A 24,507-nucleotide genomic window follows, 5' to 3' on the forward strand; every position below is an offset into this window, starting at 1 on the left:
AAAAAGTGAGGAAAACCACAGTCCAGTATAATTCTGGAAGATGCTTTTGCACTTCAGCCCTATACTGCAATGCACTCATCTGCTTTTATCTTTCAATCATCGAAGCAAGATCTACTTTATAACATGAGTTGCTGAAATAATGACCAACATGAAACCTACACTTTCAGAAGCTCAGCCAGAACCTGAATTTAAGCAATAAAAATCTCCTCTGAAGGTTTTCAGATGGTGGGGGCCTACGTGCCACTTACTTCCATGGATTAAGCACTGCATGGAATGAGTGCTTGTGGTTGTACAAAAAGTATCTGTTCATGTTTGAAAATGTGTTTTAAAAAGGTTATTGTCTTGAAATAGCCAGTATGGTATTATGACACTGCATGGTGCTGGTCCCCTTAATGCATAATCACTACTGTCCCTAAAACAAATAAGCTCTGACATTGCAGAAGCATGTCAGGACAGCCAAATTAACTGAAGCAATTACCATTTGAGTGTTAACCAGCTGACCAACACAGTCAATATAATAAATGCTGCCAGGCAAAGCGAGTTGTGTGTTTGTGTGCTGCCTGGTGCAGCAAGACTTTCAGCATGCATTCATGGTCAGTATGACAGAAGTTACATTCCTTAAGCTACGGCTTTCCAGATAGTTTCAGTTCAGTGAGGATGGGCAGGCTATTTTTCAGAAGAAAGAATTTGTCCTTCTCAATTTTAGCATTTTTTCTGACAGCTGAGGGAAAAGGAGAGATAACAAGATGGTGTTATTCACTGTAAACACTTCTAATATATTTTGTTCACTTCAAATTTTATCTAAAACTTCCCAACTTCAGAACTTCAAATGGCCAGAAGATGACCCACAGAACTTCATGGACAGGAACTAGTTCTCTCATATTAATTAGAGACATCTGAAGAGTCACAGATATTTTGAAGTGTCCTGAGCAACAACATGAGACTGAAGTTTTGAATAAGATCATACTTCTAGGCCTGCCTATTAAGGAGAATCTTCAAAACAAACTAATCTCTACAAAGATTTGGACACAGTATTTTTGGAGATCACAATGCAAATTTAGGAATTGTAAATCATAGTCTGAAATTCCCCTTGCTCTTCTCTTCCTGTGTATAGTGAGCATGTTTTAAAAGTTTCAGTTACTTTAGCATCTTTCGGCACTTACTTCAAATGCACATGGCACAGAGCTCTGCTGTCTTGGGCAGTGGACTGAGATACCCCACATGGATGAGACATGGCAGACACAAGGCAGGAAATAATTGAATGTCACAAGGCAGGGATTAGCAGAAGTGAGACAAAACCACAAAACATTTAGGAAGAAAGAAAATACCAATATGAGGTAAAATCCTAACAAGCTGAAAAAAGATTTTGGGTTTTAAATGCTGGTATTGGTGAACAAGAAACCAAGTAAAGCTACTTTCTTCCACTTCAGTTATGGTTGCTACATAGCGGTGTGTTTGTTTTGGGTAGCCAAGCTGAACGCTTCAATCTGGTGGGAAAAAGGAGCCCGGCTGGTAAGACTGACTGCTGCTTTCCCAACACATCAGACTGACTGCCATCATACATGATGGGTAAAAACTTGCCATAGTTAAATACTCCCAACTTTCCTGCTTGGATTTTGAACTATGGCATTTTCAAAATATTTGGGAAAAAGAATCAACACAGGAGAAAACTGTTTAAAAAAAACCCAAACAAGTGAGGAAGAGCAGAGCAGAGCAAAGGGCATGCAGATCTGCAAGTGATCTGGTATCAGGTCCCTCACACATCATCTCCATGCTGCCCATCTCTAGAACAAGGGTGGGTCTGTAATACAAACTAGGGAAGTTGTGAAGATGACTACACCACAGCTTCTGAAGCAGTCAAGATACCATGTGCATCAACCAGTTTTTCAATCTCATTATGATACCTCAATGCTAAAGATTTCATTTTCTAGTATTCTCCCAGCTGCTCTGAGATAAACTGGTTTATAAACTATTGTGCTTTGCATTCAGCTTTATTTAGACTGGTTTAGAAACTTGAGCTGCTGTTATTACCGGAAATCCTATTTGGCAACTGCAGCACAGATATTCACAGTTTGCCAGAAGATTCTTACCTGCCATGTTTACTTTTACTTTTGCAAAGCACCCAAGAGCTCCATATAAACATCTGAATTAGCCTCTCGGATTAATAAACAGATTCTAAAATAGGTTTTTTTTTCCCCCCCCACAACAAATCACATTACCAGTTATTTTCTTACACAAAAAATTATGCCTATAATGTCCTCCACAAATGAATATCCCATGATTTTTTAAAAAGGCACATATAAAATTAATCTACAAGAGATGTTACATTATTAAAACATATGCTGAAATCAACAACGCTCAAGGGTCTATCATGGCATTTTGTTCTTCACTGGTATTTACATTATTATAGTTCTTACGTATTGCCCTGGAAATCAGCTTTGAAGTGGAATGATGAATAAATGAAGATGCATTATCACTATCCTTATTAGAGGGATTTTAAAGTCATTAGAGACCAACAAGACATAATAATCATGTTATATTCAATCTTCTCTAGAACATCTTTGATAGGCCTGCTAACTCAATTTTTAAAATATGTATTATAGCAAAATGCAACGTACCTTCTACAGTTTTCATCTTACGGAAATTTTTGTGTTTGGCTTTCAGTTAGCCAGAATTTGTTCTTACAGAATTCATGAGTTTCATGGCGGGTTTCTTGGTTTTAAACACCAGTCTAAAATTTACAGTGAACCCTGGGTCAATACATCTACATCTGGAAAAAAAAACAAACAAGAAACCCAAACCAAAAAAAATAAACCAAAGTGCAGTGACTTTTAAAAGTAAAAAAAGTCCTAACACAAGCAATAATCTCCCAAATAGTCAACAGACTCTGCTTCAACCAACCCCACCAAGGAGAGAAGCAAAAGGCATCTAGAGGCTTTGAGGAAGAGCAGAAGCAGAACTGCACCACTCCGAGCAGTTTAGAATACAGAACCTCTGGATTCAAATTGGTATCTATAGTCAAGCCAAATCTATTGATCAGAAAAAATATCCAAACACTGCATACTTGGAAATTGTTTCTTTTTCTTCTAAAGCGGGGTGGATAAACCCTAAGACAAACACCATGATCAGTGAGGAAAGCTTTGGAAATGTTAAGCGGTCTTCTAGACAGGCTACCTTCTGACGGCTTGGAGGGAGGACTGCAAAACATGTTTAAAGCTTGTGGCATGCAAGCTGAATGACAACAAAAAGGCAGAGGGCAAAGCTGCAGCCCTGTTGGTGCTTATAATTCCTGCATGGCTTCTTTGCCCGCTTTTCCCCTGAAAGGAACAGGAAAAAGTGCTGAAGGACTATGTTCACATTAAAGGAAGTCAAAGTTGGCAATTCAATAATGACACAGTTCTGGCAACTTCTGCAACATGAACACAAAATTGCTGTCCAAGGCACAGAGAGCAATGACCTGCACAGGAATTACTTAGGTGCTTTCCACTCTTCCTTTGCTCATGAATTCCAGTACCATAAGCTTACCCCAAGCTTAGAGATACAACTGTATTTACTCAATTCTGAGGCCACCTTCATGTCTTCTTCAGTTCAGTCAACTAATGATTGTTGTATATGTATAGCAGACCTCTTTCACAGGAAGAAACCATGTTTAACTACAACCAGACACATCTCTCTTCCCCCAGCACTCTCATTATAGTTACAACTCTTTTCCATCTGTTACAAGACAGAAATTTATAACCCTAGGCTATAACTAACCCCCTTCTCTGCCTCTGAAACTTCCACCATTACTCAATCTTGATGGCAGAGGTGGCAGAGTGACCCCTGTGACTGTAGGGTCTCTATCACCGTGGGCTGGCAGTGGCAGTTGTTAATGTCAAGACGGAAACAAGTGCAACAGTATCAATGACCATTCCTCAGTAGTTCATTCTTCAGTGGCTCCACTTGCTACTTGTAGAGCTGCATTAGAGCAGTAGAGCAAAGTGGGAAAGCTCTTGAGCACCGAAGACAGAGCTTACAGAAAAATCATGTGAATGACTCTCTTGCTGCCAGTGCACTTATTTGTGGAAAAAGAGTGGTATGTGGGAAAGTGAAAGTTTCTCAGCTGTGTGGCTAATGCTTACAATTACTCAGTACAAAAAAAAAAATCCCTAGGTGGCTAAAAAAAAAACCCAGCAGCCTAAGGCATAGGTAAGAGCAAATCTGGCTAGAACCAAAGGAAAGTATTTTCATACCTCTCCTCACTTAAAATTACACATCTAATACAGAAGCAAGATGGAAAGTACAGTCCTTACTGTTAACTCTTTTTGCCTGCAACTTGGCTGGGGATGATGTACAAGGAAGAAAAATGAACACTGTTTTCATCTCAGATTTTAGGCAAACAGCAATGGAGAAGATATTGTAAGCCACATCTTTCATATCACACCTGCTGCCCAGGGAAGGCAGAACCAGCACTGAAGTATTTTCCTTTAATTCTGTCATTGCTGTTCCAGGTCCTTCAGGATTTTCTCCACTTAGCTCATACTTGCTACTTCTGAACAGGCACCTTACATCAGGTAAGTCCTCAGATAAAAACGCTCCAAGTCGCCACCATCTATGAACATCATGATATACACATACCAATATTCTCAGGATGTTATTGATGTTATCACTACATCAGCCACCATCCAACCTCACTTGTTGTATCTGTTTCTTTTACTTTCCTGCCTCCTTCCCCAAAACTATTTATCTTACTAACTACCTCTAATTGTCTTTCCATTACCTTCTTGCTCCTCATGAACCCTCCAGTTTTCCTGCTATTCACCTTAGCCTTGCTCTGCCTAGTCATTCTGCAGTTAATTTTCAATCTCTATAGGCTACAGAGATACTCTGCTCTTGGCTACTGGCTGGATGAGACACTTTTGTCCCTTCCCAGAAATAAAGAAGGAAACATTCGGCAGTTCTTGGCACCTGGAACTGGACAGGCAAACAAATGATGGAAGTGGTGCAGTGCTTTTCATTTTGTTGACTCTGTGGATCCTCATGCATCTCTGGGAACTAATTCTGCTACAATCTGTCATCCTAGTTGAGATCATCTGTTCAAACCCAGCACAACAACGCTCTCTCCTTGCAGGAAGTTGATGGTAACAGCCCTCCAATATTGCCACTGACTTCCTCCTTGATGACTTAAGCAAAAACTGCAGAATGTGTTAGATTGAACTAATTTGGCACTAACAACATGAAAGTTTAAAAGGAAATTAAATGGGCAGAATATATTAAGCTTTCAGACCTAACTCATCTCAAACAAGGAAGAAGAGGGAGCAGGAATAATATTCAGTCTCCTATGAAAGAGCTCTAGGCATTTGTCAAGTCCAGAAGATTGTTAAGAAGGATGATAAATATGACATTAATGTGTCATTTTTTTTCTACTGGTTTTGTTTGTTCAGTTTTGGTTGGTTTTTTAAATATTTATTATTAAAAAGTTGTTTCAGGAACTATGCAAGGCACTGCACACACAAAGCACGCAGCTTCCTGCTTCTGGGCGTGTAAGCATCCTGTTGATTATTTCTAGGTCCCAAAAGGACAGCAGTAAAGCCAGGTACACTTCAGCTCACCTTTCTTATAACCCAATTCCTAATCTACAGGCTATCGCTCAGCAGCAAGGGAGAAAACGTGGCTTCTGTGCTCATTATGGTTACCACTCAATAAGTTCTTTAAGTCAGACTCCAACTCTTTGCTAAAAAAAGGATCAGTCATGGAACTGAACCTTTAGTAATGACAAACTGCATAACTAAATTTATGCCAGAAAATGGTTAACAGCAGGGAGTATTCCTGGTATTGATAGGCTTCTCTAAAATAGAGAATGAATAACAGCCCTCAGATGGACCCCAGAATGGCTAAATGACACCAGTCCAGCCCTATAACATGGGAGCCTTTTAAAATCCCTTCAGCCTTCTTGATTCTCTGCCACCAGAAGTTACTTTAAGTTTCTTGTCACTAAAGTTACGATCTTTGGCCTGCAGAATGCAGTTCAACAAAACAAAAACCAACCAACCAAAAAAGCCCTGAGAGACACATTGCCAGAATTTGCTCCTTAACTAAATATCAGCTAAAATATAAACTCAGATTCCTCTGAGAAACTAACAGAGCCTTTTGTTCATGACAGCACTTAAAACCGGTTTTAACAGAAGTAACATACTGAACTCACAATTCCAAAACCAGCATCTCTCAGGTTAGCGTAGAAGAACACAAAAGAACCCATCACTTTGTCCTGAAGTTTGCTGAACAACTACTTTCTCTTCAGATTACACTTGTAGGTATCCTTGCTTTGGGAACTAATGCGAGAGCAAACTAGCCCTCAAACAGGCCAAAAAAGAGAAATTAAAAGGAGGTGGGGTTTTTTTTTTTTTTTTTTTTTTTTTTTTTTTTTTTTTTTTTTTTTTTTTGCTGCTCGATGTGTCATTCCCACTACTACAGAAACAATTGCTATAAAAAAACTGCAGAGAAGTTTGGCATACTCAGTAGCAATGCACCTATTTTAAGAATAACAGTACCAAGTTAGTTTATTCACAGCTGACTTAACTTTCAGATAAATATCTGGGCAGATCTAGAAATTCCACTTCAGAACAATCTTCCAGAAAATTCCGAATATTTTAAAAACTGAATTACGATTTATATCGTCATCTAGAAACCATTTAGCATGTATTAACAGGGGTGGGTGGGAATTGAAGCTGACTATGCATTTTATCTCATAACACTTTATCTTTCCCGATGCACTGTGACAAGACCTGGATCACAGACCAGTCTTCCCACACAGTGAACAGATGTTTTCCTCCCACATTTAGAGCTTCCCAAGACCAATCAATCCCTCACAGGTTACTTTTAGTTTCATTGTACCTTCAAACCCTGTTTGCTATAGGATTTCAGATCTAATGTTTTATTGCTTTAAAGAACAATAGTATTTATTTTTAAGAAATGAGTTAACTAATTTGGCATCTAATTAAAAAATATAAATAGGCACATAAAAATATGAGGGGTTGTGCAACTTGTTGTCTTTGAACTATTCCAGGATTCATGGAGTTAAAGACTGTGCAGTACTGTACATCACTTAGAATGTTAATTTTCTACAAAGGATTTCACCCAGACCTCTGTTTCAGGTGTCATGGTACTGTCCCCTGGAAAGTCCAACTGTACTACAACTGAGATTTATTTTAACATAATTTTTCATTATATTTTGTGAAAGTTTAAGACTCCCAAATATACCTTCCAGAACATTCCTGATATTGGGAGGAAGATGAAATCCTGCAACACTTACCACCAAACACATCTCCGTTCTGATAATTTTTCCCCTTCTGAGTTTCCTCTTCGTTTTGAACAGTAGAAACATGCTTGGCAGAGGCACAGCCCATCGCTTCATTCAGACAGCTCCAGCTGGACCGAAACAGATCATGTCTAGAGACGCATGCTCATTGTTTTAAAAATAATCCACCTTCCTACTTGGTTGTCAAGTCACTTTTACCTAAAGAAGGCCAAAAAAAATAAAAGAGAAAAATGTTGACAAAAGGTGGCTTCTAAATGTGGATCTCCAAGAAGACAAATAATGAGGTTTCTGAAGAGGAACAGAATACCACAGGCTCTCTCCATCATCTCAGGTTGCTAAAACCGTATTTAATAAATGTCTGACACGGGTAGGTCATGATACAGGTATATCAATCCTGCCTTGGGACAGGAGTGCAGGAGTGAAACCAGAAGTCTCTTCCAGCCCCATGCGTTTAATCTGTAGCTTGACGAAAGGCACTTCATACAAATATGTTTCCCACAAACCCAGCTATTCTCACAGAACAGGGGATATTTTTTGAAAGATAAGAAACCACCAATATCCGCTCCTCCTGTTCATTTCAATCTACCCATCAAGCCAGATTTCTTACAAAGTGTTTTAGTGATTAAGAGCTGCTAATTGCAACTGTTCAGACAAAATAACCCCCCTAAATCAATTAAAGATCTTATGTTAATAGATGTGAAAGGCGATAGCCAGCTGTACTACATTTTTTCTACGTATTCATTACTCTACTTAATTCATAAAACCTCCACTGCTCAAAAAGGCAACTATCCCCGTTATAAGATGGAATAACACTCTCTGAACAATCCAGATGTCACATAAAACAAAAGGAGGAAGAAAAAGCTAATTCATAGCTGCAATATTATATGTGAAAACAAAACCAAAACAACTCTTTTATTGCTAAATGGTTCTGCACTTGAATAAAAACAACTTAAAAGTTTGGTGAGATGACCCGGCTCTCTTTTGCACCAGCCAAACCTTTTGGAACAAGAGAAAAGCTAGAGAAAAATGAGAACCAACCCTCTCTGCTGAGTTGTTTAGTTCAGCTATAGCATAAGATTATACATGCAATTTCTTGACTCATTACTTCCGGGCATTTACTTTAAAAAGATGTGGCTCATTTTACTCCATGCCAACAACAATAATTTTATCTATAACAGCAGATGGGCCCTCTTACCAAGGATATATCAGTATCCATCCCACCAGAAATGTATAACTCCAAAGAAAATAGTCTGAGATTTATTTCCCTGTGCGCTCAGCACGAACAGCACACCTGCTTGTGCCAAGGCAGCATTGGGACACATCAGGACATGGTCTAGGAGGGCTCCACAGCTGCCCTCAAAGTGATTTCCTCGCCCATTCCCAAAGCCACAGAAACAAGGATGTGGCCACCAGGTTGAGAGCAATTCTGCTTTTGCTATTGCAGCCGCAGGTTCCCTGACAAGCAGCTTTTACTATGCAAGAGGAAGGACTCTGGATAGATCCACCCCTCATGTCTATTCACAGACCAGCTTCTACCTTCCATCTTGCTCTGCACATCTTTCTCTATTTAAGTAGGGTATTCCACTCAAAGTGTACAACACATATATGCTCAATCCCCGTTCTAAGCAGCTAACCCTCCCAGGCACCCCTTATACCTGCATTTTCCTTTGGGTTCAGTATATTCTCCACCATGCTTTCTCCTATATATGCACACTTGAGCACAAATTTCTAATTATCACATCCTTCTCTCTCAGCGAGAGCTAGCTACTTACTTGAAAGTGCAGGATTTTAAAACAGGCATTCATGCTGTCCCTGACAGATACCCCTGAGCTACATTTTAACCTTACATGGTTACTTTTTTAAAAAAAACAACAACAACCACAACCACCAACACAAAAATACAAAATAACCACAAAAAAACCCACAAAAAATACAAGTAACCCCCCCAAAACAAAAAAAAACAAAACAACAAAACAAACCCAAACCAAACAAAAAAACCCAACACCCCAAACCCCCAAAACAAAACAAAAATAAAAACAACAACAACAACAGAAAAGAAAACCTTGTTGTAGCACAAGTCAGTATTGAACTATGGAAGCTTCCTGCTTCCTCAAGCAATTGCCAAGGATATTTTTCAAATTGTTGTAATGCATCTACTTGTCACTTGTACAGACAAAGCTATAGCACTCCTAAACCACTAACTGTTCTCAGAATTCCTCTACGCACATCCGAGCAGTCAATAATCCGGATTAGGCCATCCTAATTACACTGCCATGCATTGTGAATACCAATACACTCATTTTATGCAAACTATATTGGTTATTCTTACGATTTTGCAGCACAGTGAAGGTTGCAGCAGACAATTCTTGACGTGTCCAAATAACAGAGCAGCTTGCATTAAAGTAATATGTTTTGTCTCACTACTGGAGTCGGAAATCAAGATCTTTAAGCATTTCAAGAATCAGCTACACCTGGAGGATGGTATGGGAGATGGAGGAGAAATAGCAGACTGGGAAGGGTAATTTCTAAGTGGCCTGGAAATTAAACATGGACTGATTTTCTTAGAGGATGCAAATCTGCTTAAAGGCAATACCTTTTAATGCACCAGCTGAAACAAATGAGGGAGTAAAATGATCAAGTTTTTACCTCAGAGTCTGTTTCAGATTTCAGATGAAAGCAAGAGCCCCAAGGTAAGCAGAATCTAAAAAGAGTAACTTTGATTGCCAGTTTAAAATATAACCAGTTATATTATCCCACGGAAAAGGATATATCCAGCTATGTGGCAAAGAGCAAGGGGAAACCAAATGTAACCCCAGAAAAGACAAGATGTGTAGCTGGGACTGCTAACAGGCTGTACATGGGGAAAATCACTGCACACTGTAAAACTGGCATCTCACAGAACAGCTGAGCTGCTCTCACAGAAGTACCTGTTGAATGAATTATCCTCTTGCCTTGTTCAACTATTTTTCCTCTTTCTTTTTCTGTCTTTCAGCAGGGACCCTTTAGAAAAGGGAAAGAGCTGCTTAGTAATAAAAAAATTTACTTCATTACATAGCAGTGGCTTGATTTTTAGAAGGGGATTTTTTGTGAAGCCTTATACAAAGCCAATATGCAGCAATACAGATCACAAGATACTTAATTGTTGATGAGTACCCAGGAGCGGGATGGTCCCATCTCACAGGACCAGTGAGCGGTAGAAGCAATCGGAAACAAAGAGATGCAAAACATCAATGCAGAAAAATAAAGCTCTTTAGGGGAGGGAAGGTAAAATACACAGTCAAATCTCTTTTGCAGCATCCTGGTAGCACACAACAACCTAACTAAAAATACGGTCACATTCAAAGGCATGCTGTGATTAAAGGAAACAAATAGGAATACAAGAACTGGAAGTTTCATCTTTTACATTTAAGAACAGTAATCACAGCAGTGTCTGAAAAAACTACACTACTAATACTTGATTACGGAGGCAATTTCTTCTGGAGCCAATTAATTGGGCTGAGAAAGCTACTCCAAAATGACCTCCAAGATAAGTCTAACACACATTTCTAGGCAAAATTCGTGGACTACTGTTAACATAGTGCAGAGCAACAGACAAGACTGTGACATGGATACCTAACAATCCAGAATTAGAAGAGGATTTAATACAAAGAGAGCAAGAGAAAAGCAGCATTAATTTTACGAGACGAAACCTGAGATACATGATACTGTGATGATCTGCAGCCTTACACTGCCCCCAGCCTCAGGGAAACAACTCTTGCCCAAGTACTGAAGCCCTCAGTGCTGAGGTTTGGGTATCGCTCAGAAATGAGTGCTGGTCCTCATTCAGTAGGATGACTGCAGAGGGTTTTGAGGAGGTAAAACACAGTACTTCAAGTGGCAGCAGAGTAACATAGCCATTCTGCCTCCTCCCCCACTTTTGCACAAATACAATTTTCCCTTTTGTTTTCCTGAGCATTTGGGGGGTATACAGATTTTTAAGAAGCCAAAAATAAAAGGAGTAAGAAAACCTCAAACCATTTGCAGTTCATGTTCGCCACCCACCATCATTAATTATCAAGATTTGAGAGACAATTTACAAGCTCCAATCTGCAAAAAGCTAGTGAGAAAAACCTCTTAGGCAGATCAAAAGTGTCTACACCACCCCCAAATTAAATGCGACATGTTTAAGATTAACATCTTATGTGCAGGTCGAGAGAAGACTACAGACACTTTCAGATGCTGTACCTTGTACCTCAAGTTTCTTCTGAGCCAAAAAAAAAAATGGGGAGCTCAATTCTTAGAATACAAACTGCCTTTGGAAATTTAAGCAATTCCCTTTTTTTTTTTAATTGGTTTGTTTGGTTGTGGGTTTTTTTTAGGCATGCCTATGTTGTGCTTTTTATTTTACCAGCTCTTTTAACACTTCGTTAATCAACTCATCATCCCTTCACCTCTTATTTCTGGCAGTCACATCCAATGCTGCATCCTCAACAAAACATATTTTGCTTCCACAGCTGAAAAACACATACTTGCTAGTAAATGGAGGATCTCCAGTGTTTTACAAGAAATGTATGTTAATGATTCTATTATCACAGGTGTATTTGTTTTCATCCTTATTGCACCGAGATAACCAATCGTCATCTTTTTCAGGCTGCAGATATATCTAAAAGTTTTCTTCCATGTTGGCCACACCAGAAATGAGGTTAAAATTTTACAAAGCTCAAGAGATCAAAGCAGTGAGCTTTGTGCAGGCATCAAAAAAAACCCTAAGCTACAAAGAAACACCACACTGGCTTTTCCTAAAATACAACAATTTTTCCTAAAACACAGCAATTGGCAGATCCCAAGGATTTAACTTGCTGCTATTAATCACACTTATTTCCTACAAGAAATAGGCCAGTTTTATTTCCATTTGATTCTCCCCCCCCCCCCAAAAAAAAAAAGAGAAGAAAGCAGCAATGTCTTCTGAATTTGTCCTCCATGACTTCACTGGAAGTTAGCACCTGGGAGTCCTCCACTGTGACATCCCTCTTCCTCAGCCACCTTCCATCACATCTGCCAGAAAAGATGGGGTTTGGGGAGGTTTTTTTTTCAACTGCCAAAAGGCATTTTTCAGCCAAAAAGACAGTACCTCTGCAGTGCATCAATGGCCTAAGGAGGGTATAAAAATAAAAAGATTAAAAAAACCCTTTAATATAAGCTCTCTTTCTTCTTCAAATTATTTGAACCTGCATTGCTGGTGAATAGCACAGTTATATTGAAAATGAACTCACTGACTTGCTAAATGAACAGGCCAAGTTTATGGCAGAATGAGAGTTGCACACACTCTGAGTATACCTTGCAGTGGCAGAAGGGGAAAAAGAAAATATCAAAGTGAGCGGTGATGATCTGTTCCTTCGAACCCATAAAACATACTCCCTTCAGCCTGTTGATACCAACAGCCATGAAAGTAATTTCTCCCCTTTTATGAATTGTCTCTGTGACGCAAAATTTCAGTGTTTATTACCACATTTCAGCATCCTATTGAAAACACGCTGTTCCGGCCAGCTGGGCAAATGCAGCAGTAATCTCACTGAAAGGGGAAAAAATTAGCATTGTGCTATAAAATCAGTAGTGCACAAGGAAACAGAGAATGCACACCAAAATTTTATAGCATTTTACTCAAGCTGCACTACAAATATCATTGACAAACTAAACCAGCCCAGTTAGTCAGATGGTGGAACTGCCATTTGCATGTATCCTCTCTTGGGAAGCCACACTCAGCAGAAATCGTATTTGAAGCATTCACTTTTCAAAGAGCAAACGAATACTGCAATTTGACAGCTAGAGACCTGACAGAAAGAACATAAAAGCTCATCTACATAGATTTTCCCAGCAGGGAGGGCCTGGTTTGAATTAATCCTACTGATTCATATAATCAGGTTATTCTTTGTATTACAGGACAGACTTTGCCCTGCTGAGGCTTATCTTACCTTTTTTATCAGAAAGGTTAGTGTCTTATTTTTGTTCACAATCAGCATTTCTGCTGATCCAATACATTGGTTTTGATGTACTAAAGCAACAAGTAATTTCCAAAAAACACACTAGAGATGCTACGTTTCTTATGAGAAAGCAAGAGTTTCATACGCATTTCACCTGCACAGCCTGTTTTAAACCAGTAGTGGTGACACAGCTTCTCTTCACCACAGTAGGCAGTGGCACTCAACCAGAATTTCCAAGGAATCAGGACATTTATCCTACATACTTTGCAGAAAAAATAAGCACTTTTCAATAAGTGCTAACATAACAGTAAACTGAGAACACCTTAAATATTTCCTGCTTTTATATGAGCCATTGCTATAGCTGTTACAAGGAAATTAGAGAGTCACAGTAGAGATTTGTACAACACTCACCCAAAATGTTCAGACCTGTGTTTGGTACCAAAGATGTTTCAGAGATGGAGGGCCAACACAGCATCTCAGCCCATTGCTCCTCTTTTGGGTTACAATCAGTGCTGTATGATTGAAAACTCAACAGAAACCAGCATAGGGGACCCAATAAGACCCTTTCCACTGACTTTAGGTGGCTTGAGGTTACTTCCTAAACCTCACATTTCATGGAAGGAAGACTGTTTTGTGATTCATTTCCAAAGGGATTTTGGAAATGTAGTGCTGGTGATCACAACCCAGCCAGGCACACTGGTGTGCTGCAGATATTAGACAGGACTACAGAAAAGCCAGGTTCAATTCTCCCTAGTACAACTTTCGTATATATCTGAGCATAATCTCCAGCATTAACGGTAATAGGAAGAGTGCCCAAGTACCTATAAAGAAAAACAACAATAAGCTCTCATATTTAATTTTATTTCTGTCTTCATGGTTTAAGAGCAAGATGTGGTTTACTGAACAAGATACAGTAAAAGGCCTGAGGTAAGGAACAGAGATTTATATAATGTTCTGTACATGACTAAGTACAGGTCTGAGTATCATCTCCCTTTTGAGAACGCACTCCTCTTGCTTCGCTTTACTAAAATTAATTTACATACACAACCATTACACTTAGCCAATCAACCCCACCATTTAGAATTATATTAAAATTAAATGATGTATTAGTTGTAGCTGCTCTGTCAACAAAACCATTTGCTTTGGAGAAAAACCTTGAGAGATAATTACCACACTGTGAAAATTCATCCACCTAAATTCCTCCTGCCCTCTTCCCACCAGTGATGGGGGATACACAGGCAGATGTAAACACTGACTTTGGCCTGAAGCTGAACTCTTTTTAACACTGTCCCTCTCCCAGAAAAGCAGTGGCACCGTGTCTCCTAAAAATATGAATCACATACTTATTTCAAACAGTAAGAACATCAAGTATCTAATATGACATATTGGTGATACTAGACTTGGACTTTTTAGACTTGGAGGTCTGATCTTTATTCTTTATTTTTTCTCACTTTTATTTCCTTTCCAAACTACTTCTCAGTTTTTCTCATGTGCTACCATTAATGTTGGATATAACATACAAACATGGATCTGGTAGATGCCTCCAGCTATGTGAGATGCAACCTCTTCACTTCATGTGGTGATAATTAGCATCTTTCAAACCTCAGTAAGAGCACCTTTAGCATCATCATATCAAAAATCCAGCAGAGCTATGCTCCTCAGCAAAGGGAATTGTAGACTCCCTGAGAGGTGGGGTGTATACAGGAGTCTCTATCCCATGCACCTGAGGTGATGGTGACAGTCCAAAGTGATGGTGAAAGAAAAAGATTAATTCTTCACCTCCAACACCAGGGTACAGCATCTGCTATTATAGCAAATCCCTTTCATACCCAAGACTGAAACTGCAGCGAAAGCACTAGTGCCACAGACCCCATCATCTCTCCCCCATCTCCAGCTGTATCAATGAAGGATGACCACAAATACAGCAACAATTAATCTATCTCCCCAAACAATCCCCTCCAAACATACAGCATGGGATTATCCCACCTTGCCTTGCGAACCTACTTTCAGTCCCTCTACCCTGCCCTGAAAACATGCTCTCCAGTTAAACTGTGCACTTCCAGATTTTACCTGGAGACCCTTCCTTGATCCCCAGTAAGTCTGGCAAAGCAGCAAGTTACGCCAAATTCATCACTGCAGGAAACAGGGGAACAGCTGCAAGCTGGAGGGGGACTACTGAATGTCCCTGCAGCAATACAGAGTACACAATTTGCACCCCGTGTCACCTCCAAGGCATTTTGCATTTAAAGAGCTGTGGCAGGAGCTCATGTGCCACTTACAATGAAATTAAAACAACTCAGCTATACAGAAGCCAAGGGGATGAGATGCCAGAGACCTGCTAATGTGTCAGCAAGGAAACATTTACCATATGCACCTCTGCTATTTCTGTGCAATTAAAGCATGAAACGATTTAAAGGGGCCTTTTTTTTTTTTTTTTGCAGATGAGCTAGAGAAAGAAATCTTTCTTCACTAACCCAGTAACACTTAGATGACAGAGTAAGTGCAGAGATACTGCTCAAAATCACGGAAGGTGGTTCGTCCAGGTCAGTGAAGAATAATTCCAGCACAGGCACCCATTGCCATGCACAGCTGCCTTCTCTATAGCGTAAACAACAGCTACAATCTAGCTTAAAATAACCAGTTAAAATTACTGATAAAATCTAAAACTGGCTCATGTCACTCAGCTTTTTTGCACAATTGTAAATGGCACAAGTAGGAACAAAAGGAATGCACACTGCAACCTGCATTCCCAAAATTATACTACTGACTGCTCCTTCCTGCTTAGCAGGGTTATTCCACGGGATCAAAGAGAAGAAAACAGGATTTTTGGTGCTGAAGGCCACAGTCCCCAGATGTTTGCATTTGGCTTGATCTGAGAGCCTCATGCAATACCCCATCTGATACCACACACTATCACACATCCAAGTTGGGTGGGGGTGGGCAGCTGAGAAGGCAGGCTGTGCTTAGGAGCATGAGTTTCAAAAACCTCTGGCCGAGACCAGGCAGCTGCAAAAGCATAGGCGAGTGAGGAGCTGGGCTATGTGGAGGAAAAGCAACATGTTGCTGCTCCTGTGACACCTGCTGTGATCCATTCCCTTCTTTGATTGCATGTCCCCATCCAGTGCTCAGCACTTCCTGAGCAGGACATCCCTGCTGGACCTTCAGTGCTTGCAAAAAAATACTTCCTTACTCCACTCCCTCAACACAGATTTAGGAGCTTACCCAAGTCACAGCCCTGGGTAGGGGTATTTTCCCTGGTAAATGGATATGTGCATAACCAAGCCTGGATACTCAAAAAATAAGATCTAAACCACCTTCCAGCCTACGATATGAGTAAATGAGCAATAAACTAACCAAAACCAAGTGAAATATTTTTAGTTCACATTAACACAAGTATAACCCAAACACAACCAGCAAGCCCAGAGCTGGATCAGTGGCACAGCAGCAGTGAATACTGCAGATCTCTCCTCCCCCTGATGATGCTGATGGAGTGCCCGACCTCCCTGGGTCACAAGAAGGAACAGTCAGGGCAGCAATTGACTTCATCAGCATTAAAACCATAGAAATCATCTTCTACCTTCTTTAAATGAGCTAAGTATTATTCAGACTGTTAGCATCCTGCCCCTCTACTTCGGTCTAATGTTGCATACCCCAAAAAGTGATCATGTTATTTTTCTGTGTGCAGGCAACTGGCTCTTATTCAGTATCTCATATGCCACAGAGTGCTCTTGTGCTTTGACCCACAGCTTAGGGATCTATTAATACTCAAGAAAACAGTGTTTAAGGCGACTACATATAAAACAAGTTAAATCTTTCAAATTAGAAATGTTATGGGACAACACGTCAAGCCAAACTTTCTATTTCACTGTGTAAACTTTTTCTGGATACCACCTGAATTTATTTAAACAGAACACCATGCAGAATAATAATTATGAAGTAATTTGGGGTACAGAAAGAGGTTTAAGAACACTCATAGAACATAGAACTCTCCTACAAATCCCAGCTCAGAAAAACCCCTGCAGATGTGAAGGACAGTTAAGATCAAGGGCACAGTATCCTTCTGGAAAGGTCTGTTACAGTTTGGGTGCTGTTACCCACCAGCTGCTCACTGCTGAGCATCAGCTGGATATTAACATCTCTAGCTCTGACCTGCACTAATCCACCGTCAGAGTATTTGGTATCTACTTCAACTCAAAGGTCAGCCAGCTGAGCAAGAGCTCCAACTCAATGGTCCATGGCTGCAGAGGTTACTGCTCCCACCTGCTTGTGTTGTTCCCTCTTCAACTTGCTTGCTCCCAGTAGAGTGAACAGAACTACTGTCACTCTACCCCAGATGTCAAGGTCACGTCCATCTGCGCCCTGACTTCTCCTGCAAGTTGCCGAATAAAAAAATGTTTGCAGTTGATATAATCAAGACTTGAGAGTGACTGATCCAGCTGCTGTCCCAAAATGCACCCACACAGGATGGGTACATGTGAATTCACTCAGTTCATCCAAAGCTGGTTTGAACTTGCTTTGCAGATCAAATGTTGCAACTCCCCAATGCAGGGAGTGCAACATCAATGCATGCAAAATACCACGCCAGTGACAATTTGCATGCACAGCATGGACTCCGTGATTGCAGAAGGCATTAAATAATTTTAAGTTGTTTCTGCAAAGTGTGCATGTGCCTTCGCATCTCTGTGGGAACAGTGAAGACTACAGACTAATGAGTGCTGCTCACCATCAAAAACTGAAAGTGGAACTGACTCAAGGTCTGGGAACCATCCAAAAACATTTGGAGTACTGCGGAGCAGGGGGTCATACATCAGTCTAGCTGCAGGACTGTAAAGTTTCTAAAGTCAGGGAGATGAATTGCTGGCTTGAGCTGCTGAGGTTGTGAAAGATGTATAACTGAGCACAAACACGCTGGAGGAAACAGTCCTGACAGGAAGCAGCAAACGAAGTGCTCTCCCACGCCCCCTCACAGTTGCCTGGCCATACAGTAGAGCTCTCACCGTTTTTTCTGCCAAACTTACATGAATAGAAGCAAGGGGGGAAGGGGATGGACAGGAGGTGGAGAGGGGAGGAAACAGCTGAAAATATTACAGCCTTACAGGAGGCAAAGCAAGGAGAGAAACCCATGACCAGTATAACACACATTCTGCTCAAATGTAGGAGCACGGAAGAAACGTGTAAAAAATAATTGAAAAAGGTTCAGAATACCATTGAATGATATTGGTAGGAATTTTGTGGGTTGGCTTTTTTTTGTTTGCTTGTTTGGGAGGGGGTTGTGTTATTTTGGGGGGTTTGGGGTTGGTTTTTTGTGTTTGGGTTTTTTGTTTTGGTTTTTGTTTGGTTTTTGTTTCATTTGTTTGTTTGGGTGGTTTTGTTTGGGGTTCTTTTTATGTTCTTTTGGTGGTTTTTTTTCATGTTCTTTTTGGGTTTTGGGTTTGTTTTTACAATTGAACTGCCAGAACAATACAATTGGTTACAGGATCATAACTCTTGTGGATAACCCACACCAAACCACAACGGCACAGAAATCTAAAACCACTACAACTCTGCAGATACACACCCAGGGACAGAAAACTGATGGAAAGAAAAGTTAATGCAACACTGCTCAATTTGCAGCCAAACAGCATACGTACTTATGTCCCTGTTGCTTTTTTAAAGTCTTTTCAGCCTTTTGTAATCCATATTTCTGTCTTCTTCAGGAGACCTATATTATTTTGTTCCAATCCTGCATATATTTGCGTCCTCAGAGCCATCACCTGCTCAGCTCCTCCTCCAAGGATGCAAATGCATCACCCAGGCCAGCTTTCTACTGGTCCACATTGGATCTTTTATTCATATCCAAGGGCAGAAGACACATCCATAGACATGTGGAAATTTCACCTACTGTACTGTTTTCATCATCTTGAAACCAGAAGAACAACCCTGATTCAAAAGTTTTTTCCAATTTTTTCTGCTATGCTCCAAGTAGGTCTCCTTTCTCATGTAGATGAACTGAGCTGGCCCTCCACAAGCTACCTTGACTCACACAGTATCACAGTATCACAGTATGCTGGAGATTTTCATCTAGTCCAATCCCCCTTGCAGGAACTCCTAGATAATGTTACACAGGAATGTGTCCAGGCGGGCTTTGAATGTCTGAATTCCACAACCTCCCTGGGCAGCCTGTTCCAGTGTTCCGTCACCCTCACTGAGAAGAAGTTCCTTCTCAAGTTTAAGTGGAACCTCTTGTGTTCCAGTTTGCACCCATTACCCCTTGTCCTATCATTGTTTGCCACTGAGTAGAGCCTGGCTCCGTCCTTGTGACACTCCCCCTTTATATATTTATAGACACTTATAAGGTCACCCCTCAGTCTCCTCTTCTCTAAACTATAAAGACCCAGCTCCCTCAGTCTTTCCTCATAAGGGAGATGCTCCACTCCCTTAATCATCTTGGTTGCCCTGCGCTGGACTCTCTCCAGCAGCTCCCTGTCCTTCTTGAACTGAGGGGCCCAGAACTGGACACAATATTCCAGATGGGGTCTGGACTCCTTTTCCTTTTGTCTATAATGAATTCTCCTTACAATTACGTTCTTATTTAAATGCTCAAATATTCCTCCTTTTCAATTCAATGTCAACTAAACTAAGACGTTAGTTACTTACATACTGTCACTAGCAATAAGTAGCCAAGGAACATGCACCTCTGCATACTACCCACAGAGTCACAAAGAATTGCTAAAGCCAACTCAGCAGCCTTCAAACTTCAAATATTTTGACCTACTGCTGATATTTGTGCAGAAAGTACATGAAAACAATTCAATAGTACTTCTACTCAACAGCATAGCATAATTTTCGGTTTTTTGATAAGCTCTCTAAAAAGATATCATATGGCTGTAACATCTTCTTCTAGCATGTTTATTACTTTGAGGTGTAGTGTTGGTTAAATTTGATTTATTTTTGTTCCTTCTTTATTTTGTTCCTACTTCCCCCCTTGCGTCCAGTAAGGACAAACTGAAATAACCTGCTCAATTAAATTGTTTCTAGCCCTGCAGGTTCACCATTCCCAGCCACATCAGGTCCATCAGGACCATTTCACCAACCAGGGCCCAAGACTCCCCGTGACAATGAAACTTTAATGCAGCTGCATCCAAAGTTAAAAGTCAGCCAACCGACAGCTGTACAATGTTAAGCTCATTGGCCCCTTTACTCCCACATTTAACTTTTTGTGCATGAAAATAGCAGCTGCTTTCCTGAGAGTAAATTCTGCAATATCTTTCTAGCTTTCCTCTCCCCCTTTAGGTTCGAGGATTTCATTTTAGAAGTAGAAAAAATAAGTAAGTTTATGAACTCTAACAGCAGGCAGGCTGTCTTGGATATGCTTTTATGATGTTATGAATGCAATACTGAGACTAAACTCAAAAACCAATGAATTTTATATTAATTAAGGAAAAAAAAAGCAGAATCAAATTATTTCAAGTTGCAGTACTTCTCCAAAAGCTAACACTCAATATCAGAATTTACCAGAAACTTAAAAGACACAAACCCATTCACATCAGAGCAGAACGGGGCAGAGCAAATCTCAGCCCTTTGCAGGAGGCCTGCTCATTGACATACAGCTCACCTGGCTGTGGTCTGCCACAGTCCTCCCTCAGGTGAAAATCACTGCATGTCTTTTTAATGCTTGGGGGGTTTTCTTAAAGCAAGGCAGCACCAAGAAAAATTTGTACTAACACACACAAATTCTATCCAGCTCTCTTATCTTGGTTTTCCCTTTTGCAATGCTAAAAACATACACAGTAAAACCACTCCTCTTTCCCCCCTGCCAAGAATGTGATTGCACCACACAAACTCAGCTTTTAAACAGCGCAGCTATATGGTTCTGAGTATAAACCAGTGATGTACAAGGTCCTGCACGGATTGTGCACCTCTCTTCCAAGCCCAGGAATGTAGATGGTCACAACTGACCAAGGAACCTGTAACTGAAAGCTGGTTCAATGTTATTTCTAAGAAAAAAAAAAAAATATAACCAAATCCAGTTCCCAGAACAGCATTTAACTCAGAACAACGTAACTGTAAATGCTGGCATCATTTATAGCACCTGTAAATCATATATTGCTAGACAACTGACAAACACAGTCTCATGAAATGCAGCTCCCAGAGCAGTATGTACCAAAAACACTATAAATCCTTCAGTCAGTATTACTGTATTTTTCCATCCCCATATTATATGCAAATTCTGCCCAACTGAATTATGATACTGTAGCTGAGCACTTACCAATTATATTTTAAACAGACTATTTAAAGGTGCCTACATCCCACTGCAAAAAACGTCATTAGACTAGAGATAGCAGAAAAGCACCAAGCCCAGAAGCTAGTAACAGGATTCTTCTCTCATTTTTCTTCAATCATGTGTTTATAATTAAAAAAATTACATGACATATAGCCACTGTTTTGTCATCTACAGTGAATCGTTTAATACATATGTCAGTGTTCATAACTAAACCATACTGCATCAAGATAAAGTCGAGATCTTTGAGACACCAAAGACTAAATCCAGAACATCAACGCAAGAGCCTGAAGCTAAAAAAGAGAAAAAAAAAATAAAGCAAGGAAAGAGACAGTATTTTTGGTTCCTCAAGGAATGTGGAAAGAAGAGCTGTTGTGCATGCAGAAGCCTTCACCACTGCACCTTCTACGGTGGCATGCTGGTACAAGCACCAACATGGGAAATTCTCTTAGTGACCATCATCTGTTTGGAAGAGTGACAAGTCTTAAAATATACTGAAATAAAAACTAAATTTTTTTTTCTTCCCTTTCCTAACAGAGAAGTTAAGTCAAAACGCTCAGATTTTTCAAATACGCTGTAAACAAAAACTAAAAAATGAGGACATTCTACCTAGAAATCGTCTAACTTTCTATTATGATAAACAGCTTGCCGTAACACTCCCTCATCATGTTATTTTGCTGTTTGACAAAGCCTGTGGCTTTCCTATTTATGACACTGCCACTGCCACCCCTGGAAGAGGTTTTTCAACACACCAAGTCCCCACAGCATGGCAGGCTGCAGCTGGAGCAAGGAGAGCTTGCTTTGAACACTACCATACAAACTCACGAGGAAATCAAGTGATGTGAGAAGCAATTTGATAAGGAATTCAGTAAAATCAGCTTTGTGTTACCAACGCCATCCTGCCTCCTCACAGCAAGATTATGGGAATTATCAACTGCTCACCGGGATGGAAGAGACCCTCCCAAGTCCTCCCAAAACACCAGGGAACAGAGAAATGTCATGGCAATACGGGAAGAAGTTGCTTAGCAACTCTCTTATTCTGACAGACCAGTTGGCTGAAAGAAATTAAGAGAAATTAAACACAGAAACTTTGCTTTCTGCAAGGTCCTCAGATGATGTGAACCACATTGCTTGGGTGACTTTTGTAGGGTTAAGTCAGCCTGTGTCAGTTGTGCATGCAGGGCAAAAATAACAAGTATCAACAGCTACCCAGTAAAGAAATAAAGCTGCAAAAGAAATGGGGGTAGGAAGCCTTGATTACCTGCAGGCTCCATTCTGAAGGCGCACAAAAGCAGCCACTTGGATTTCATTAACCAAATGCCAGTAACTGCAACAAAAAGATGTTACACAGGCCTCTCAATTCAAAGGACAAATGACAGTGTTCAAGCTAAAACATGACAGGAGGAACGATGGGAATGATGTGGATGCTCACATAGCCCAGAGTTAAAAGCTGGGCTTACCAATGGTTTCACGTCTTCACTCTGGACAACCCACTTCCCCAGAATGCACGGACCACAGAAGAGAGATTCAATAAAACAACAGATTTATTTGATGCAAACAAGCCTTTCTGTAGGTATAGTGGTTTTCAAAAAACAAAATAAAAAATTCATTTTTCCTATTATTTGACACAGAAGATCAATCTGCATGTGACCAGCACATTTCAATCTATAATGCACCTGATCAAAGTTTAATGGAACATTAATCTTGATTTAAGGCTGCTTAAGTGCCTTATTAGGGAAAAGAAAGGGGGGGGGAGGGGAACCTGATTTTATGTAAGCCAAAGTACAGACACGGAGAAGGACCTTAACAGGTTTTTTATTTGTGTATAAAATACAAGCCTGGCATTTCAGAGCACAGCAGACTTTTTCAGAAGGAGGGAAGCAAGTAATCCAATTTTTACATGACAAGATCCACCACTTTCATATTTTCATCACAGCACTCAGACTTCCTTGGTGGTTTGCAAGTGAAAAGCCAGCCCAGGATGGAGACCTCCCCCTGCCCCCCCCCCCCCGAGCGCCAAGGATTCATTTCACTCCCTCAGAGCGGCCATGCACCCTCTTGGAATACCAATGACATGGGATAGCACATCTGAGAATCAAAACAAGGGGCTCCAAAACAGGATAGCAGATTGCAGGCAAGAAACTCACTTTCAGCAGGAACAAATTCTGGTTTGATTTGCTAAAATAAACACAGATATAAAATAAATGCATTGCCCTGCTCACTTCTCACCCGCTGCACAGCTGGTAGCTAATGGATATATTACAGGCAGTGTCTGAGGTGCGGAGCATGCCCATGACACTCTCTACTTTCCAGTTTGCAGGGATACAAAATGTTTTATTCAGTCAAAATTTACCAGGGAAAAATAGTCCATTTTCCATCCAAGCTAGCTAGAGGGAGAAGTGGGAAACTTTCTGCAACAACCTTGAAAATTACAGATTGATCAGCCTTCAGAAATTCATGACAGTGTTTGAAAACAACTACAGAAACATGTTACATCAAAAAATTGTAACCTAGCTTCAGTCATGGAAGTCAAATGTCACATACCTGAATACTCAAAAGCCACCAACAGCATCTTGGAGGGAGTTTATTGTAGCACCCTGGCAAGTCATTTGTAAGGAACCTTAGAAAGTCACCTGGTATGCCATAGAGAAAAGAAGGAAGATCTTCTTAAGGGCAAGTTTACCCTTAAAAGGCTTCACTGACTGTCAAAACAAGGAAATAACTCACTCAGGAGAGCTGAGCAGTCCTACAGCCTGCCTGCCTTTGTTCAGTCCTCATTAACTCGTGTCCAATCCCATAACAATAAACTTCAGTACAGAAAAAAAACAAACCCAAATCAAACCAAACAGACCCACAAAATAGACTTCACTAAATACAGAGATAAACCGTATCTCCAGAAAAGAGTGGCCACGGAAGAGCTATACATGATGGGTGACACTAAACTGGGCAAATTAATCAAGACTAGAGAAAACCGGAAAATCCCTTGGGGC

General features: G+C 40.3%; 1 protein-coding gene across 2 annotated transcripts in view; it reads right to left on the reverse strand.

The window, feature by feature from the left end:
- CUNH1orf21 (chromosome unknown C1orf21 homolog) overlaps positions 1 to 24,507 on the reverse strand; it is a 121,653-nt gene that overhangs the window by 64,911 nt on the left and 32,235 nt on the right. For both annotated transcript variants that reach the window (XM_062606318.1, XM_062606317.1), the window contains one exon: positions 7,292 to 7,495. In XM_062606318.1, coding sequence (XP_062462302.1) covers positions 7,292 to 7,385 — 94 coding nt within the window. In that variant the 5' untranslated portion in view covers positions 7,386 to 7,495. The remainder of the gene's footprint in view (positions 1 to 7,291; positions 7,496 to 24,507) is intronic.

This window comes from Pezoporus occidentalis, unplaced genomic scaffold, assembly GCF_034315485.1.
Source record: "Pezoporus occidentalis ecotype Australia unplaced genomic scaffold, CSIRO_AGI_Poc_V1 ctg95, whole genome shotgun sequence".
Taxonomy (NCBI): domain Eukaryota; kingdom Metazoa; phylum Chordata; class Aves; order Psittaciformes; family Psittacidae; genus Pezoporus; species Pezoporus occidentalis.